We start from the raw sequence: 21,563 nt of genomic DNA on the forward strand, positions 1-21,563 counted from the left end.
CTGTCTGCCAAGAAGTCTGTAGGTTACTGAACATTACGTGGGATTTACACTGTCCTTATCATCCACAATTATCAGGACAAGTAGAGCGAATGAATCGAACTCTGAAACAACAGCTTGCCAAATATCACCAAGAAGGAACACCATGGCCCCAGGCACTACCAATAGTGCTATGTGGCATTAGGGCAACCCCGAACAGAACTACAGGTCTAAGCCCATTTGAAATTATAACAGGAAGACCCATGTCGCTGCCAGGAACTATCGATTTACGGAAAGCTGATGTTCACTTAATGAGTGACACTTTGTTATCATACTGTCAGAACTTAACCAATGCTATTAGTTCTGTTTCCCGACAGATATCGGCAGCTTGGGGTAATCCACCTGAAGGAGGACACGACATCATCCCGGGAGTCTGGGTGTATGTGAAAAAGTTGCATAAAGAACCTTTGGGTGCCAAGTGGGAGGGATCTTATCAAGTGTTATTGACCACCCAGGCAGCTGTTAAAGTCCAAGGAAAGAAAGCCTGGATCCACGCTTCACACGTTAAACGAGCACCCGTAACTGAAGCTGAAATCTAATAAGGAAAATTACTTTTTGCGAAAATGTATAAATTTACTGTATTATTGATTGTAGGTATTCTAGGCATAGGCCTACTTCTTACTAGCCGACCCTCTGCACCAAAGAGAAATAGTAGGGTAGCAAGGGAATTACATGTAAATACCTTTTTATATATGTCATACATTTATGCCAAACAAGGTAACATTTCTAGTTGTTGGGTGTGTGCGCATATTCCTATTCACTCAAAGGGAGGGATTCCCTTGAGGCCAGTTCCCTTGAATATCTCGGAAATGGCTGAGTGGATAATTAATCAAAACAAAACAGGCTATGCGTTTCAGGATACGGAAAACTGGGCACGTAAATGGAAGTCAGCAGGTTACAAACTGACTACCTTTGAAGGGGGATACCAACCGTGCTACAATAATTCCAAACGGCCCCCATTTTTTGTTATCACTAATACAACAGGAATAGGAAGACCGGGGGAATCGGTCTGTCTGATTAGAAACATCAAAGGAGGCCAAAATATGGGGTATAGTAACTGCTCCCGGAATTATAATATAATCAAGCCACGGAACCATCCAAACTGGGCCGATATGGGAATTTTTAACGTAATGGGGATTCTGAATAAAACAGATGGAAAAGCCTGGACAGGCCCCGGAGTGTTGCTGACAAAGAAACAGCTAACATTCATTGCATATAATGGCACCTATTGGGTGTGTGGCCACAAGGCCTACCCTTGGCTGCCCCAGAATTGGATGGGATCCTGCTATTTAGCCTACATTGTGCCTTATATGTATCATATAAAGTCACTGTCGGAACATTTACACCGTCCTAAGAGAGCTATCACAGAAACAGAGAGGTTCTTTGCCATTCTGATCCCCGGGTATGGGACCGCCAAACTGGCAAGGGAATCCATTAACATGGCATCCGTTGTGGAACGAGTAGCCAATGATACCTCAGAGGCCCTAGTTAAAATCAATGCAGAAATGGTAGCAATCCACGCAGTAGCCATACAGAATAGACTGGCCCTTGATTACATCCTGGCTGAAAAGGGAGGTACTTGCACCCGACTCGGAACTGAGTGTTGCACATATATCCCAGATAGCTCCGAAGAAATTACCCACTTAGCGGAGCATATCCAAAAGGAGGTAGAAAAACTTAAGCAACCCCCATCATTCACTTTGTGGAGTGGAGCCACTGAATGGCTAGGTTCAATAGGAACTTCATTGGTGGAAGGTTTAATTCTATTTGTTGTAATTGTTTTACTTTTATATTGTTTGTTTATGTTGATTAAATGTTGTTGCGACCAGGCGGCTGTAGCTGCTGTCCCGCAGGTGAGACACCTTGCAGGTCCCAGCATACCGTCTGTACGTGGCACAGGGGTATGTTATGCTTAAGGGAAGGTTGTTTACTGGTTGAACTAAGATATTGATTTGGATTAAATTGGAATAAGGTTAATTAACCTACTAAAACCAGACTTCCATTGTGGCCACGATGGAACTCGGGTTGGTTTAAATTTGTGTGGAAGCTACTAATCCGGACATGTGGCGAAACACATCAACAAATTTTAGAAGGAAACTCTATTAACATGTATGACATTATTTTGTAGAATGTTTAACCAGTGATACCTGATGTTTTATGATTCAGTTTGTGAAAGAATCAAAGGGGGGATTGATAGAGAATTCAAACAGGCTGCATTTAGACAGACTGTGAAAATTCACAGACCCCCAAGTCAAGGCTGCTATATGCAGTTCAGCATGTTGCATTAAGGCATCAATCAACTTGACATTTTAGGACCCTTGGGTAGCGAGCCAATTAAAAGGTTAAAAGACTATTAATTGAGCCAATAAGGTCAAAGAAGGCGAGCTCTTTTCTGTAAATTGATCCAGGTATAAGTACAGCCATTTTGACCATGTGGTTCCAGAAGGACAAAGACCTGGCTTAAAGCCAAGAAATTGTTACTGCTGTCTGCCAAATTAAAGAAGTTAAAACTACAATCGGAGTTCGTATTTCATTGGAAATTAAGAGATCTAACAGATGGTAAACGAAGGCTCCGAGAAGAAAGAAAACGCTGGAAATACTCAGCAGGTCAGGCAGCATCCGTGGAGAGAGAAAAAGAGTTCACATCTCAGATCAAGTATGCTTTCATTTCAGATTTCTGCTCCCGGTGGTAGGAGGAAGATGCCGAGGATGAAGACGTAGAAGGAAGGATGCAACCTGGACAGCCCCTTTCTGGCTGGCATTTCCAGGATGGAATCATCCGCCTGTGGTACCAGTGACCACAATCCCAATTCCCCTTTTGTCATTTGTCCCACATCTTACCTTCCCACTGTTACTGAACATCACAGCATCCTCTTCTCCATAATGTTGAAATGTGTGAGCCTAGTGGTGAGGGTTTCTGCCTCTCCCACCCTTTCAGGCAGTGAGTTACAGACCCCACCACTCTCTGGGTGAAAAATATTCCCCTCAAATCCCCTCTAAACCTCCCAGGTCCTTCCTATCCATTCTATCTAGGCCTCTCATAATTTTATACACCTTAATTAGGCCTTCCCTCAGTCTCCTCTGTTCCAAAGAAAACAACCTCAGCCTATCCAATCTTTCCTCATAGCTAAAATTCTCCAGTCCAGGCAACATCCTCGTCAATCTCCTCTGTACCCTCTCTAATGCAGTCACATCTTTCCTATAATGTTGTGACCAGAACTGCGCACAGTACTCTAGTTGTGGCCTAACTAATATTTTATACAGTTCATCCCTGCTCTTATATTTTATGCCTAAGCTAATAAAGGCAAGTATTCCATATGCCTTCTTAAGCACTTTATCTAGCTGTCCTGCTACCTTCAGGGATCTGTGGACATGCACCCCAAGGTCCCTCTGTTCCTCTACACTTCTCAGTGTTCTGCCATTTAATGTGTACTCCCTTGCCTTATTAGACCTCCCCAAAAGCATTACCTCACACTTCTCAGGATTGAATTCCATTTGCCACTTTTCACCTGACCAATCCATTGATATCTTCCTGCAGTCTGCAGCTTTCTTCATCATTATCAACCACACAGCCAATTTTTGTATCATCTGCAAACTTCTTAATCATACCCCCTACATTCAAGTCTAAATCATTGTTATGTACCACAAAAAGGAAGGGACCCAGTACTGAGCTCTGCGGAACCCCACTGGAAACACCCAACAACCATTACCCTTTGCTTCCTGCCTCTGAGCCAATTTTGGATCCAACTTGCCACTTTGCCCTGGATCCCATGGGCTTTTACTTTCATGACCAGTCTGCCATTTGGGACTTTATCAAAAGCCTTGCTAAAATCCATATACACTACATCAAAAGCAATTCCCTCATCGACCCTCCTGGTTACCTCCTCGGAAAAAATGCAATCAAGTTAGTCAGACATGACCTTCCCTTAACAACTCCATGCTGACTGTCCTTGATTAATCCATGTCTTTTTAAATGAAGATTTATCCTGTCCCTCAGGATTTTTTCCAATAATTTTCCCACCAGCGAGGTTAGGCTGACTGGCCTTTATTTACTCTGTCTATCCCTTTCTCCCTTTTTAAAGGGAGAACGTTAGCAGTCCTCCAGTCCTCCAGCACCACACCTGTAGCCAGAGAGGACTGGAAAATTATAGTCAGAGCCTCTGCTATTTCCTCTCTTGCTTCTCTTAACAGCCTGGGATACATTTTATCTGGACCTGGGGATTTATCCACTTTCAAAGAGTTAAACCGCTTAATACTTTCTCTCTCACTATGTTTATTTCATCTAATATTTCACACTCCTCCTCCATGATTACAATGTCTGCATCGCCTCTGTTTTTTTTGAAAACAGATGCAAAGTATTAATCAAGAACCATGCCCACGTCTTTCACCTCCACACACAGATTACCTTCATGGTCTCTAATAGACCCGATTCTTTCTTTAGTTATCCTCTTGCTCTTAATGTATTTATAAAACATCTTTGGGTTTTCCTTGATTTCACTTGCCAATATTTTTTCATGCTCTCTATTTGTTTTCGTGTTTTCTTTTTAATTTCACACCTGCACTTTCTATACTCCTCCAGGGTTTCTGCAGTATTGAGCCCTCGATATCTGTCATAAGCCTCCCTTTCTTTCTTTATCTAAGACTTCTCTGTTTGTAAGATAATGGGATAGGATTTTACTGTTAACCAAGTAACTTGGCAAATATCTTCCACATGGAACAATTTTGCTAGTATTTTGCTAGTGTGCTTGCCAATGACAAAGTTCCATATGAAGGCACTGTGCTTTAAGCTGATTTTTGATATATAGGATATACATTGGAGCGCAACCTCATAGAAAAAAACCCAGGAAAAAGCACCCGGCTGACAGTGCGATCGTACCAAATATCAAAATGAAGAAGTTTTACAATGTTTTTGTACTTATTTAAAAATGGGTTACTTTTCACACTTAATTAAAAAACAAAACAACTAAAATAAAGAGAGTTCAGTGGCTGCATATTGCCGTCTATAAATTTAGAAAGCTGTAGTTACACCTGCCACTGTAACTTGTTGCTGACATTCTCAGCCAATGAGAAAGATCTTGATTTTAGGTTTTAATCAGTACTGTTAGGACCATAAGAGAAAAAACCAACAGGGCCTGCCAGCACCCTTGACAATAGAGAGAGAGAGAGAAAGAGGAAGAAAGAAAATCATTTCATTTTCCCGTAACTGCATCCAACTGCCTCATTAATGATTCTAGAATTTTTGCCTTTACTGCCCTTTCTGCAAAACCATTCGAATTATTTTTCACACTTTGTTTGAAGAAATGATTCCTGACATTTGTAATGAATTTGCCTTTTATTAGAATGTGCCAATGTTCTCTTGCCTGACAGTTGTGCTTTAACTTTTAATAGTGCTCTAGATGTCTTTTCTCATTTGCCTCCTTTCAAATCTGAACTTTTGTAACTGTTCCTGGTTACTCCGTCTTATGACACTTCAGATCAATTTCATCACTATTCTCTATACCACTTGCAGATTTGGATATTTCACTTGTGTCTCGATTACCATAACTGAATGCAATGGTCAAGGTGTGCCTGACTGAAGTACTAGAAAGTTTCAGCCTGGCACATTCAGACTTACACTCTGATGAACTGGTAATATAGTTCAGTATTTGGTTTACAATTGCTGCTCTTCATTGACTGGACTCTGTAGCCGAGATTTTCCAATGTGGCTGTAATGCCGCCAGAAATGGAGTAAGGTTGGAACTTCCCCCTGTCCGCAAAGTTGTCATGAACATGAGTGAATTTATAGGGTCAGCTAATTTAAATAATTTTGGACAATGTCTAAGTGGGAAACCCAAAATGATTTCACACACCAGAATGGGAAAGTGAGAACTGGCATGCAGCTGCAAGATTTAACCTCTGCTGCAGCTTGAAAGGACCACACATTGCTCGGAAAACATTTCTTTGCAATTAAGAGGAACAGTGCAGAAGAATTTCAGGCACACCAATCTCTGGATGGTGGTCCCGGAATTTCAGACACACCAACCGAAGTGTTGCTGCAAAAAGTATGGCTAAGGATGGACATTGTTCGGGATGCAAGAGAAGAGGCCGGCTAAAGGAAGAGCTCAGGCCAGGCGGAGGGAGCTGGCTTTGACTATTAGTGCTACCTTCATGATTCCTCGCACAGTTACACAGTGCTGCAAGATGTTAAATAACCTAACCAGGTTAGGCAAAGTAAGAGGAGTCAACTACACCTTCCAAGAATGCATTGTTCCTGGCAGAATAAGCATTTAAAATCACCTTCACCTCACTATGATCAATGGCTTCAACATATTCCCATTAATGGGCACAAAAGGCAGCAGTGCCCTCTACAATACAAACTTCTTTTACTAAGTGTTTTTTCCTTCCATGTCTTACATGCAAGCTCCCCTTCTCCCCATCCAAAGCCTCACATGGTAGGTCATAGTTTGGTTCAGAGACCTATGCTCTGCTGACTTACGCTTCAGCTGGGGGGCATCTCGTGACAATCTCAGGCCAATTACACAGTCTGCGTTGTTCAGGAAAAGCAATAAGGAGAGATTGGTCACAGGTAATGACCTCCATATGAAGAGGAAGCCCAAACTGCAGGGAAAGCCAAGAATGGAGGGTGTTTGAAAGGGGAAAGTGGTAGGGAAGGAACCAGATGCAGGCTTGTTTTAGCATTCTTCAGCCTTTGCAATTCACACTGCAGGACAACACATCATTTGCATGCTACACACACTAAGAACCTGCAATTACTCCTTAGACTGCAAGTCTCAAGCTGACTTGGTTTCTGTGAAACACATGTTAACTTTTCTTCTTCTCCTGAGCAAATCAGGGGTATCTTGTGCTGTCGGTCTAGGGGCTAGATAGATATTACCCAAATTCATTTTAAATAGGGCTCTTGCAATCAATAAACAGAGCCTGGGCTGAATTTGAACCCTAGTCCACCAGGTAAAAGGCTAGTGTCTAAGGAATTGTGCCACCCACTCTCCCACATTTGTTTTCAATGTTTTCTTTTAAAACTATTTCCCCTGGCAGCAGTTGGCACTGGGGGAGGGGCGAGAATAACCAGATCATCTGTACTATGTTATGGAAGCGTTCCACTGCATTCCTGTGCTACACTGGTGCGTCAAGGTAACAATGTACCAGACATATTTTAAATCGAAGTTGTATGTAAACAGCTGTGTATAAATATACTGCCTAGTGTGGTATGCAGCCATACAGACAAGGAAGGCCCCAGGCTTGATTCGTATTCCATACTCAATTGTAGCTATCTGTCGGGATGGCACCATAATTGACCTGATGCCTTGGGGTTAGGGTAACAAACAAATCACCCGATGTTCTTGCTTTTGAGGAGTGCAGGAGTGGGTGTGGTGTGTGTGTATGTTGGGTGAGCACAGGATCAAGTTTAGATGTGCTGTTTCTTAAGGTCATGCCAAAGGCCCGGCAGGGAAGAAAATCAGGAGGGACTTGGAAATGCCAGAAGGAGGCAGCACAATTTTTCAAGGGGGCCTGGGTGGACAGTATGTCTGTCAGTCCCAAACATGATCCCTGACATCACAAGGTATTGTTGAGTAATACACCAAGCTGATTACTACAGCTGCTTGTCACTCAGGAGACAACAGAATAGCTTTTCATTGGTACTACCTGGCTATAAACTTCGCCAAGGTGAGGCATAGATTACAGAGCAAAATCGGGCAGGGTTTATATGCCTGAAATAAGACACGACTTACTTTCCTCCTATTTTTTTTCTATCTGGATGAGCAGAAATGTTCCCTAATTAAATGTTGGGAAAACCGAAACCAACATTTCGGTCCCCGCCATGAACTCCATTCCCTAGCCATTGACTCCATCCCGCTCCCCAACTTCTGTCTGAGGCTGAACATACTGTTCACAACTTTGGTGTCATATTTGACCCTGAAAAGAGCTTTCGACTGCATATCTGCAGCATAACTAAGACTGCTGTTTTTCCACCTCCTTAACATCACCCATCTCCACCCTTGCTTCACCTTATATGCTGCTGAAATTCTGATCCATGCCTTTGTTACCTCTAGACTTGACTATTCCAACGCACTCATGGCTGGCCTCCCACATTCTACCCTACATAAATTAGAGGTAATCCAAAACTCGGCTGCCAATGTCCTTACTCGCAAGTCCCGTTCAGCCATCACCTCTGTGCTCGCTAACCTACATTGGCTCCTGGTAAAACAATGCCTTGATTTCAAAATTCCCATCCTTGTTTTCAAATCCCTCCATGGCCTCGCCCCTCTCTATCTCTATAATCTTCTTCAGCCCCATAACTCCCAAGATATCTGCACTCCTCTAATTCTGTCATCCTGAGCATCCTTGATTATAATCACTCAACCATTGGTGACCGTGCCTTCTGTTGCCTAGGCTATAAGCTCTGGAATTCCCTCCGTAAACCTCTCCGCCTCTCTTTCCTCCTTTAAGATGCTCCTTAAAACCTACCTCTTTGACCCTGCCCAACTTTTCCTTTTGTGGCTCGGTGTCAAATCTTTTGTCTTATAATACTCCTGTGAAGCGCCTTGGGACGTTTTACTACATTAAGGGTGCTATATAAATACAAGTTGTTGTTGTTAAACTAATAGAAAATAAATAAATCGGGCTATGGTATGGGAATGCGATCCTACTCACTTGATTTTCTTCTCCACGATCTGTTCAGGTGTTAACTTCCCCATCGGCAATACATGCAAATCTACCCCAGTGTCTTCATTTTGTATGGCTTTAAGATTAAAAGATTTGCGACACTCATCATATCATAGGCAGTCCCTCGAAATCAAGGATGACTTGCTTCCACTCCTAAAGTGAGTTCTTAGGTGACTGAACAGTCTAATACGGGAACCACAGTCTCTGTCACAGGTGGGACAGACAATCGTTGAAGGAAAGGGTGGGTGGGACTGGTTTGCCGCACGCTCCTTCCATTGCCTGCCCTTGATTTCTGCATGCTCTCAGCGACGAGACTCGAGGTGCTCAATACCCTCCCGGATGCACCTCCTCCACCTAGGGCGGTCTTTGGCCAGGGACTCTCAGGTGTCAGTGGGGATGTTGCATTTATCAAGGAGGCTTTGAGGGTGTCCTTGAAACGTTTCCTCTGCCCATCTGGGGCTCGCTTGCCGTGTAGGAGTTCCGAGTAGAGCGCTTGCTTTGGGAGTCTTGTGTTAGGCATGCGAACAATGTGGCCCGCCCAACGGAGCTGGTCGAGTGTGATCAGTGCTTCGATGCTGGGGATGTTGGCCTGATTGAGGATGCTAATGTTGGTGTGTCTGTCCTCCCAGGGGATTTGCAGGATCTTGCAGAAACATCGTCGGTGGTTTTTCTCCAGCGATTTGAGGTGTCTACTGTATATGGTCCACGTCTCTGAGCCATACAGCTACACTACGAGAAAACTGGCACAGCTAAAAGATATAGGTCCTGATTTGTTTCTCTTTCATGTCATTACAGAAACACTAATTATTTACTTCAGAACACACCACAAAGCCTCTCCACCATCTACAATGCTCAAGTTAGGTGTTTGATGGAATATTCACCTCTTTGAATGTACCAGGCAAAGGGAACCCTGGTGGTTCTGAGCCCCTGCACCCTGTCCCCATCCTACACAGGGTGTGGTCTGGCTGGGGATTTGTGCAGCTGCAGAGGGCTGGCGGCGCCCATTGAACAGTGCCAGGGGAGTAACCTACTACTGACTTACATTTTAGACTTTTAATTAACTTTTAATTAAGTTTTAATCCACTTTTAAACTTTTAATCAACTTGAGAAACTTTTTAAACAATTTGGGAACATTTTTAAACTTTTAAACAACTTGGAGAATTTTTCTTTTGGAACCTCGGGTGAGTCTGTCCTGCCGGCATGACAGGACATACCCAGGGATGGTGATTGAGGAGTCTGGGACATTGGCTGAAAGGTTTGATTCTGTGAGTATGACTTTGTCAGGTTGTGGTCAAGAGCTAGACCTGTTTATGTATCAAAACAAAGGGATTGATAAAATCCCACCGAGGAGCCCTTTGGAAAACTTTGGAAGAAACTTTTAAAACATCCCTCGGAACTCCAGCGGACAACTGATCTTCCTAATGCCTGGCCCCAACTAAGCCTCGGGCGATCTACCATCAAGGGCGCTACTCGGCGCTGAGCTTGCAGCCAGCATCTCGCCGTAGGCAATTAGGCTCATACAACAATGCCTGGTCTCCAATCGTCTTGGACCTCCTTGCCACTGGACCAAGACCTTGCTCAGCTAAGTCGTGTGGTTGCCGGTGTGCAGCGGCCACCCCACGTTAAAAAAACTCATGCACAGGCATCTTCCACTTCGTTAACATGAAGTTCTGGACCTGGAACATCAGGGCCCTCATGGACAACCCCAACAGCAACAAGCCGGAATGCCGCACCGCCATAGTTGCCCGGAAACTCGAACGCTTTGACATCGACATCGCCGCCCTAAGCGAGACCCGGCAGGCAGAGGAAGGCCAGCTCAAGGAACAAGGTGGAGGTTACACCTTGTTCTGGAAAGAAAACCAGAGGAAGAACGCCGCCTTCACGGATTGGCTTCACCATCAAAAATGAGCTGGTCGACCGCCTCAAAGATGGCCCCTGCAGGGTTAACGAACGCCTCATGACTCTCTGACTCATCCTATCTTGGAACCAATGCGCCACAGTCATCAGTGTGTACGCCCCAACACTCGATGCAATGGATGAGACCAAAGAGGGTTTTTATTCCAACCTCGAAACACCCCTGTCCCGCACCCCCGTGGGCGACAAACTGATCCTCCTCGGTGACTTCAACGCCAGGTTCGGCAAAGACACAGCCCTCTGGGGAGACGTGATTGGCAGAGAGTGCGTAGGGAAAGCCAACTCCACTGGTACCCTACTCCTGACAAAATGTCTAGAACATGAACTCCTCATCACCAACACCTTGTTCCACCAGAGGGACAAATACAAAGCATCATGTCAACACCCTCGCTCCAAATACTGGCACCTGCTCGACTATGCCATCGTCTGAGCCAGGAATTGCAAGGATGTGCGCATCACCCGTGCCATGACAGGAGCTGACGAATGCTGGACGGACCACCGCCTAATCCGATCCATCATCGAGATTAACTCAGCCCCAAAGTAGAGGGGACAGCAGAAGCAGTGCCGCAAAAAAGTCAATGCCGGAGCACTTAAAGACCCAGCTAAGAGAGCCCTATACAGCCAGCGCCTCACACCTAACCTGGCATGCCTTGATGACCCTGAGATGCTGAATGCCCACAGTGCTTGGTCTACCCTCCAGGCCTCTATAGCCAGTGCCTGTGAAGAGACACTTGGTCACTCAACCAGAAAACACCAGGACTGGTTTGATGAAAATGATCAGGAGATCCAAGAACTAATAGATCGCAAGCGCAGAGCATTTCTGAGTCTCAAGCAACAACCCAACTCGGGAGCAGCAAAGCAACATTACAGATGGCTCAAGGCTGAGATCCAACAAAATACCCGGGACCTAAAGAACAGGTGGAAAAAGCACAGAAGATACAACAACTGGCCGACAGCCATGATATGCGAGGATTCTTCATTGCAGTCAAGGCCATCTATGGGCCAAACTGCCAAGGCCCCACCCCACTCCTGGCCAAGAATGGGGAAACACTCAGCAAGGACACCAAGGCTGTCAGGGCCCACTGGAAGGAGCATAAGATGATCTCCTCAATCGAGACTCTGCCTTTGACTCGAGTGTTCTCGACTCCATCCCACAGCATGCAACCCACCACCAATCAGTGAAACCCCAACGTTGCACAAGGTAGAAAAGGCCATAAAACAACTCAGGAACAACAAAGCTACGGGAGCGGATGGAATCCCTACTGAGGCGCTAAAGTATGATGGAGAGGCGCTGTTGGCGCAAATACATGACCTCATCTCTCTCATCTGGAGGGGGGAGAGCATGCTGGGAAATCTCAGAGATGCAGTGATCGTGACCATCTTTAAAAAAAGGGGACAAGTCCGACTGCGGCAACTATAGGGGAATCTCCCAGCTATCAGCCACTGGGAAAGTTATTGCTAGAGCTCTCCTCAATCGTCTTCTCCCTGTGGCCGAGGAGCTCCTTCTGGAGTCACAGTGCAGAATATCGTCCACTACGGGGCACAATGGACATGATCTTTACAAAGGCCTTTGACACTGTCAACCGCGAGGGTCTATGGAGCATCCTCCTCCGTTTTGGATGCCCCCAAAAATTTGTCCACATCCTTTGCCTGCTCCACGACGACATACAGGTCGTGATCCTTACCAACGGATCTATTACAGACCTAATCCACATCCAGACCGAGGTCAAGCAGGGCTGTATCATCGCTCCAACCCTCTTCTCAATCTTCCTCGCTGCCACACTCCACCTCACAGTCAACAAGCTCCCCGCTGGAGTGGAACTAAACTACAGAACCAGTGGGAAGCTGTTTAAGCTATGCTGCCTCCAGGCCAGGTCCAAGATCACTCCAACCTCTGTCATTGAGCTACAGTACACGGACGATGCCTGTGTCTGCACACATTCTGAGGCTGAACTCCAGGATATAGTCGATGTATTTACTGAGGCATATGAAAGCATGGGCCTTACGCTAAACATCCATAAGACAAAGGTCCGCCACCAGCCTATCCTTGCCACACAGCACTGCCCTCCAGTCATCAAGCTCTACAGCGCAGCTCTCGACAATGTGGACCACTTCCCATACCTCAGGAGCCTCTTGTCAACAAAGGCAGACATTGATGCGGAGATTCAACACCGTCTCCAGTGCGCCAGTGCAGCCTTCGGCCGCCTGAGAAAAAGAGTGTTCGAAGACCAGGCCCTCAAATCTACCACCAAGCTCAAGGTCTACAGGGTTGTAGTAATACCCGCCCTCCTGTATGGCTCAGAGGCATGGACGACGTACAGAAGACACCTCAAGCCACTGGAGATATTTCACCAACAATGTCTCTGCAAGATCCTGCAAATCCCTTGGAGGACAGGCACACCAATATCAGTGTCCTCATCCAAGCTAACATCCCCAGCATTGAAGCACTGACCACACTCGATCAGCTTTGCTGGGCAGGCCACATAGTTCGCATGCCAGACACGAGACTCCTAAAGCAAGTGCTCTTTGCGGAGCTCCTTTACAGCAAAAGATGAGAAGCTGAAATGTTACAAGGACACCCTCAAAGCCTCCCTGATAAAGTGCGACATCACCACTGACACCTGGGAGTCCCTGGCCAAAGGTCGCCCTAAGTGGAGATAGTGCATCCGGGAGGGCGTTAAGCACTTCGAATCTCTAAGCCGAGAGCGTGCAGAGGTCAAGCGCAGGCAGCGGAAGGAGCATGCGGCAAACCAGCCCTACCCACCCCTTCCCTCAACCACTGTCTGTCCCACCGTGACAGAGCCTGTGGCTCTCGTATTGGACTGTTCAGCCACCAAAGAACTCACTTCAGGAGTGGAAGCAAGTCTTCTTCTGAAGTCATCATCATCATAGGCAGTCCCTTAGAATCGAGGATGTTTTGTATATCATTTTTCCAGGAAATCAGTAATAAAAGGCTTTCCTATATTTATCAACTAATTATTGATAAAAAGTTATTGAATCATAACGGATCATAGAATGATACAGCTGATGGAAGCCATTCGTCCCATCATGCCTGTGCCAGTTCTTTGGTGGAGTTATCCAATTAGTCCCACTCCGCTGCTCTTTCTCCATAGCCCTGCCATTTTTTTCCCTTCAGGTATTTATCCATTTCCCTCTTGAAAGTTACTATTGAATCTGCTTCCACCATTCTTTCAGGCAGTGCATTCCAGATCTCAACAACTCGCTGTGTAGAAAACGAAGTTTCCTCATGTCGCTTCTGTTTCTTTTGCCAATCACCTTAAATCTGTGTCCTCTGGTTATTGACCCTTCTACCACTGAAACAATTTCCCCTTACTTACTCTATCAAAACCGCCCATGCTTTTTTAACACCTCTATCAAATCTCCTCTTAACCTTCTCTGCTCTAGGGAGAACAATCCCAGTTTCTCCAGTCTCTCCACGTAACTAAAATCCTTCATCCCTGGTACCATTCTAGTAACCCTCCTCTGCACCCTCTCTAAAGGTCTTGACCTTCCTAAAGTGCGGTGCCCAGAATTGAACACAAAACTCCATCTGCAACCTAACCAGTGTTTTATAAAGGTTTAGGATAACTTGCTTGCTTTTGTACTCCTATGCCTCTATTAATAAAGCCAATGATCCCATGTACTTTTTTTTAAAACCACCTTCTCAACTTGTCCTGTCAGCTTCAAAGATTTTTGTACATACACCCCCAGGTCTCTCTGTTCCTGGGGACATGGGGTTTTAGGGTTATGCATGTAAGTAATTGTTGTAAAGGGAGTTGTGTAGCCATACTGCAAGATGCCAAGTTGAAGCCCCACCTTAACCAGAAGGGTTAGTTGTGGAAATATTGCTTTAAGTCAGTGAGAGTGTGCTGGTTCCCAGGTTGGGCAAGGAGGAAAAGGGAGACGTGTGCAGTGTGTTACCTTGCCTGCTCTGCTGAGGGTGCGGCACTTCTCGTGGCACTGTTCTGCATTTCTCGGGTGAGGGTGCTGGCAGTCAGTGCCCAGGGCCCCTCCGTCCAGGTGTTACCACGGATAATTATAGTTGACTTGACCATGCCCCATTGTATGTTTGCCTTGTCTTCAATCAAAGGAATTCCAGGCCAATACCTTTGGCCATATACATATCATGCATTCTTACAACTTTCATCATTTAGCTAGTAAAAAGATTCACACTTCACAAAAACATCATAATGATGATAATGTTTTTAACAGTATATGTTGTGGTCACTAAAACTAGACTGCAGATGAACCATTTACAAAAACACTATTCATTTTTACCACTAAACAATTACATTCATTCTTCCAATTGTGACCACTTTTTTTCTCATTTCACCCCATGCTGAAAAATCAAACTTCGACAAGTAAAAATGAGTTTGAACTAGTTACAGTTCAAACAAATAGAACTCCTGAACTCAAAATCCAGCTGTCGCATCTGCTAAGCAAAACAGTTGACTGCACAATTAATTTTAACTAGTAGAATTCGGGTCAAGATCAGATACAAGATAAAAAGCTAGTATGAGATGGTATAAACTGATATTTCTAACCTTGATGACAATCAAGGAGACAATCTCAGGTGGACATAAAAGATCCTATGGCACCATTTCGAAGAAGAGCAGGGGAGTTAGCCCCGGTGTCCTGGCCAATATTGATCCCTCAATCAACATAACTAAAACAGATTATCTGGTCATTATCACATTGCTGTTTGTGAGAGTTTGCTGTGTGCAAGTTGGCTGCCGCATTTCCCACATTACAACAGTGACTACACTCCAAAAGTACTTCATTGGCTGTAAAGCACTTTGAGACATTCGGTGGTCATGAAAGGCGCTATATAAATAATTTTTTTTGAAGAAGAATCTTTTCTTCAATTGGCACAATTGAATAGGAGACACGAGAAGGATCTACAGCTTCCTTTTGTTATGTTGGAACGTTCTGTTTTCCTACTATGAAAAGCATGTTATACTATCTCACTTCCAAGACAACATTCTATGTATTGAAGATAATGGAACTCTATGACAGTCAATGCTGAGTCTTTAAGGGGGTGAATTTCTACAGAGCTTTACCCACTCTGCCACCGTAACTCTGGTGAAAACCCCTTTTATGCACACAAACGGGATTTCTGGTGAAGTTACTCCTATGCCTCTATTAACAACTCGCATTTATATAGCACCTGTAACAACATTAGATATTAGGACAGGTCAAAAATTTGGTTCAAAAGGTAGGTTTTAAGAAGCACCTTTAAAGGAATAGAGAGAGTTGGAGAGACTTAAGGAGGCCTAGGGCCCAGGCAGCTGAAGGCATGGCTGCCAATGGTGGAGTGATTAAAGATGCAAGAGGCTAGAAAAGGAAATTGACCCCTAAGCTCTCACAATGATGTGAAATTGGTATCCTACCAGTATTAGCATGCTATATTTTTTTCCACTTTTATTTTTTTGAGTGAGTTTAAAAAAAATGTTTAGTGACTGCTATCATTTTCACATGTTTTTAATAAGTAACCGTTAACACTTTAGCAAGCACCAAGACATCTAAATCCCTTTAAGAAGCCTGCTTGAGCAATGGTAGGCCCCAGAATCCCTGATGGGCCCATTTCAATTGAGCAAGCAGTAAACTGTGATCCATCCCTCACCTGCAATTGGGAATGTTGGCCAGGTTTGCAATCAAATAACTATTCAGTGATAATGAGATCTATTCCTGCCGGTCGCGCCGACTCATTTTCACACCAAAAACATTGGTCAGGAAATTGGACGTACTGAGAGTCAGATGCACACAGCCAGAGTCTCCATTTCTTGATCTTGTCCAAGTCCTGCTAGTATCGGCAATGCTGGCGAAGCCTCTGAATATAAATGAATTTCACCCACACAATGAATGTCTATTTTGGTTTGATTTCCTAAAAGGGACACTATGTGGGCCTCAGGTACTTCTCTATAACAAAAAGCAATGGGTGAGTTGCTTCAGATGGCTTTTGCATATCTTTCAAATTGAACCTAGTTACAGGACAACACTGGCAGAGGCCCAGGGGCAGATTGCTTTCCTTCATGCCCAATGTGCTGTTGATGTCACATAGTACAGGTAGAATGTAGCAAAACACAGGAAAGGTATGCACGTTTTTAGAAATGCAGTCCGTGTGGACCCAAAATTGCTTTAACGAGTTTAGACAATAGAGTACACAAACAATCACCAAACTACAAATGCACGCTATGAAAGTAAAAGAAAAAATGCGGCAAATATACCACAGGTCAGTGGCCGAGAAATTGGTTTTGTGTTCACGGCAGTCTGAGGCATGATTGAAATGAGGCTTCAGGCTTCAGTTGCATTCAACAGGTGAGCTGTGGGTGCCAATTGCAATTTGTTAAATGAGAACTTTGTATCTGTTTTCACAGTGGAGGAAGGGGATAAAATACCACCAGTGTAAAGGAACCTAACCAGGTAGACTGAAATCCCATAGTATTTTACTTTGTTTTATAAGATTTGTTTAAATAAACTGAAAATCTGACACAATGTTGAGAATATTCAATATACATTTTTGCAATACCTATGAATGAAATGCTTCTTTTATCATCTATTGGAAAATTCTAAGCCACAACAATGATATAGGTTAAGGAAAAGCAACAGGAAATGAGTCACAGTGATTATTCTGAATCAATTTTAAATTATGAAAAAATTATATTTTCTAGAAAGTGACGATTATTCTTCAATGATGCTATAATGAGGAAATATTTTATAGTGTTTATACTTTAATATGAATATTATTCCTATTACTTTGATACACCACCTGAAAATGAATATTGTGACACCTTTATTTGTTTACATTGCAAATGCAGAGGAAATATAAAATAATTGTAAACATAATTGCCATTTACCGGATAACCATCTCTTCCTGGTTCTCCCTGTGGGTGTGGAATGAATGAAACAACAAAACAGAAAAGAGTCAAACCTTATTGCAAAAATCCTATTTTCTATAGCTCAGAAATTATCATTCTCTCTAGCTACATAACAAATAAAAAATGTTAAGACCCATTAGGTATAATTTACACAAACTGCTAGACAGGTAGTGTGCTCCAGAAATAAAAACACAAGAAACAGGAAAACCCATCTCTGTCATTACACTGTTTCTCATCCTCTTGAACGAGCATTGATTAGAGCATTGTCTAATGTACTGACTAACAATTATTTAAAGAGTTATTTATGGTTAATTACTTTAGCATTACTTAATTACTTTCGGGCAGGGGTGTCCGAACCTTTGTCTTTGATGTCGCATAATTGCGTACCACTGAGCCTTAATGTGACATACGAAGTTTAAATCGGTGCTCCTGTTAATTTGGTTATATCTCAAGTTGCAGATATTAATAGATTTTGATGCTCTGATTTAGAATTTATCCAACTGTGAGGCAACATTGCTAAAACAGCCCTTTCAAAATCTCTAGATCCATAAAACTCAAACAGCAAATAAGAAATGTGAACACAATTAAGACTGAGTTGCCTTGATTTTGAGAGCCAGATTGCGAGGGTTCAGGGATACCTGTGGCCCTAGGACTGCAGGTTGGACAACCCTGCTTTAGGGCACTTGCATGAAAGGTTTAGTCAATCAATTCATATAGCCACAAAATAGGCATAAACCTTCAGTGATAATCTACAGAGTGCAAAACTGAACAGCTGTTCTTAATTTTCTAACCAAAATATACTATTAATCATGAAATGTGAATCTATGAGATTAACTACTAAAGTGGAAAGTAAAATAGACAAAGAGAAAGAAGAAATAAGTTTCCTTAACTCAGTGGACCCAATCAACTCTGTAATATCCACAATACTTACGGGGAATCCTGAAAAAGAACAGAGGGAGAAAATAATCAGCTAAAATATCAAGAATTTGTTTGTGACACTATTCTTTTTACTAGCCTACTTGGCACATATCTGTGTAATAAGGAAGTACAACTAAGAAAACATACATGATGGTCAAGTAAGACATTTTTAATAGGTTTTATTTAAATAGTAGTAACCCAAATACTCCTATTCACACAAGTCCTGTTAGCATAGTTATGATAGGCAGCATTGATAAATACATTTTACAACTTTTACTTACTTTATTAAAAGAAATGAAATGAAATAAAATTCACGATGCGGTGATATTTACATTTCATTGTAAAATGTTAAACAGTTAAAAACTTTCAATGGTGAGTTGTATGATAATATCAAAAAATCCTTCAACAAATGGCTGGGTTAGCTTTTGCTTTGAATCTGATGCTACTGCACATTTTATGGATCAAATCAAATCTGGAAAATGTGAAAATAGCCTGGAAACTCCTGTTATACCTCCCTGCTAGTGGTGTGTGTTCTCATACGGAATGCCGATGCAAATCTGCTAACACAAACTACTTAAGGGCAGGCATGCAATTTCCTGTTCCCACAGACTGAAAATGCAGTGTGCTTACCTCTCCCGTTTTAAATGGATGTTAAAGACCATCCAGGTTCTCGATTGCCAAATGGTCAGATAGATTCTCTAAAACCTATAAGTTATGGGTGTTACTTTAAGTGCCAGTGATATTAGCTGGCACCAGAGGTGAACTTGATGCACCCACCAACATGACATTTATAGCTATAAGCCCAGCACAGCTACTTGGCAATAAACTAGGAGCACTACTTCCACATACTGAGGTTCAGTAGGAAGGCAGTCAAATAGCTGTGCAGATCTACTTCAAGGAGTTCTGCAGCCAACGATCACAATAGGGACAGCACTGCCAGTGGCAATGACCATGCTTCTCAACTTTTTTGCGCCCAGTTCATCTATGATAACAAAAAAGACTGGAAAGCAGAGTGACTGGAAGCATGACCCCTCAGAGGCCAAAGCTATCCTCCAGCCTTGACAAATGACACAGTTGTGGTAAGCCATGGGCAGAAGCAAAGTGTAGATACCGAATCATTATAGAGTATACTATGGACATATTGAAGTATCACTTCAAATGTCTGGACAGCCTTACGGTACAGCTTCCCTCTCTTGAGACTCTACAAGATCATTGTTGTTCGCTACATGCTCCACAAATTTTCAACCCAAAGAAGCCTAACTATGGATGAAGAGGACAATGCTCAGTGAAGGCCAGTGAAGGATGCAAACCAAGAGGAGGTAGTTACAGAAATACCAAGGCAGCCAGAGAAAGTTGTGTATGAGTGCTCATCTAAGATACATTTAGCTAAATCTTAAAGCACCTTACAAGAATCATACAAATTATAGAACAGTAGAACATAGGCAATTGGGCACATCATGTCAGCTAACTCTTCAACATTGGAGATATTCTAATCTCAGTTTCGTGGCATTTCCTGTATCCCTTTACATTATTCTATTTCAAATATGTATCCAGTTCTTTTTTTAATTGATTTATAGTCTCTGCCTCAATAGTTATTTGTGGTAAAGCATTCCATTTTCTAATTTATTCTATGAAAATGTTTCATAATTTGAAAAACCTCTATTAGATTAACCCCCTTAACCTTTGCTGTTCCAGTAGGGAAAAAAATGCAATTTTCAAGTAATTTTTCATAACTTTAACTTCTAGTACTAGTATAATTTTAATGAATTTTTATGTACTCGTCCATGGTTCTAATATCCCATAACAGAGTGCCCAGAATTGCACACAATACTCCAACTGTGGTCAAATCAATTTCTTACACAAACACAACGTCACCACCTTGTTTTTATAGTTAATGCCCCATGTATTATAACTTCTGCCTTTTTTTAAATATATAGCTTTTTGTACCTGCATTCTGACAATTAAAGCCCTATAGATCTGCACCGCTAGACCTCGTTGTTCCTCCACTCTGTGAACAGTCTTACCGTTCAGGGTATACTTTCTTTCACTATTCTTTTTCCTAAAACACACTACTTCACATTTCTCTGCATTGAATTACATCTGCTGCCTACGTGCTCACTCTGCTAACCTGTTGATGTCCTCTTTTAATCTTCCTCACAGTTTGTAATTCCCCTTCAGGAAGGCAAATGGCATGTTGGCCTTCATTGCAAGGGTGATGGAGTATAAAAGCAGATAAATCCTGCTCCAACTGTACAGGATATTGGTGAGACCACACCTGGAGTACTGCATACAGTTTTGGTCCCTTTATTTGAGGAAGGATATACTTGTATTGCAGGCCGTTCAGAGAAGGTTCATGAAGTTGATTCCTGAGATGAAGGGGTTGTCATATGAAGAAAGGTTGAGCAGGTTGGGCCTATACTCTTTAGAGGAATGAGAAGTGATCTTATGGAAACATAAGATTCTGAGGGGGCTTGACAGGGTAGATGCAGAGAGGATGTTTCTCCTCATGAGGGAATCTAGAACTAGGGGGCATAGTTTCAGAATAAGAGGTCACCCCTTTAAGACAGAAATAAGGAGGAATTTCTTCTCTCAGAGGGTTGTGAATCTTTGGAATTTTCTACCCCAGAGAGCTGTGGAGGCTGAGCCTTTGAATATATTTAAAGTGGAGATAGACAGATTTTTGAATGATAAGGGAATCAAGGGTTATAGGGAGCAGGGAGGGAAGTGGAGTTGAGGCCAGGATCAGATCAGCCATGTTATTAAATGGTAGAGCAGGCTCAAGAGGCCAAATGGCTTACTCCTGCTCCTATTTCTTATGTTCTTATTATGTTCATTTGGTGACATAAAGAGATCACAGCAAAGATGCACCTACCAACCTGAAAAAAAACATCCATTTACTTGTAATCTTTGCTTTCTGTCTCCTAGCCATTCTTCTGTTCATGTGGATTCAGGCACTTTACTGTCATCGGCCTTAATTTTAGTCACAAGTCTCTTTTCAAATGCCATTTAAAAATCTATATATACAATATCCACCATACTTCCTTTATCTATACACTCTGATTTCTTCAGAAAATTCACTTAAATTAGTAAACAATGATGTTCCTTTCACCAAATCCATTCTGATGTTACCCGTTTCACGCCTTTCTCAGCGTT

At 42.9% G+C, this 21,563-nt stretch overlaps 1 protein-coding gene across 1 annotated transcript in view; it reads right to left on the minus strand.

Annotated features, from left to right (window-relative positions):
• Window positions 1-21,563, minus strand: part of LOC139262451 (collagen alpha-1(XXIII) chain-like) — a 354,416-nt gene that overhangs the window by 224,915 nt on the left and 107,938 nt on the right. Inside the window, exons 4-5 of the mRNA XM_070877639.1 lie at window positions 18,424-18,431; window positions 17,472-17,498 (exon numbers count right to left, since the gene is read on the minus strand). Of these exons, the coding sequence (XP_070733740.1) occupies window positions 17,472-17,498; window positions 18,424-18,431 (35 nt within the window). The remainder of the gene's footprint in view (window positions 1-17,471; window positions 17,499-18,423; window positions 18,432-21,563) is intronic.

Source organism: Pristiophorus japonicus, chromosome 4, assembly GCF_044704955.1.
Source record: "Pristiophorus japonicus isolate sPriJap1 chromosome 4, sPriJap1.hap1, whole genome shotgun sequence".
Taxonomy (NCBI): Eukaryota; Metazoa; Chordata; class Chondrichthyes; family Pristiophoridae; genus Pristiophorus; species Pristiophorus japonicus.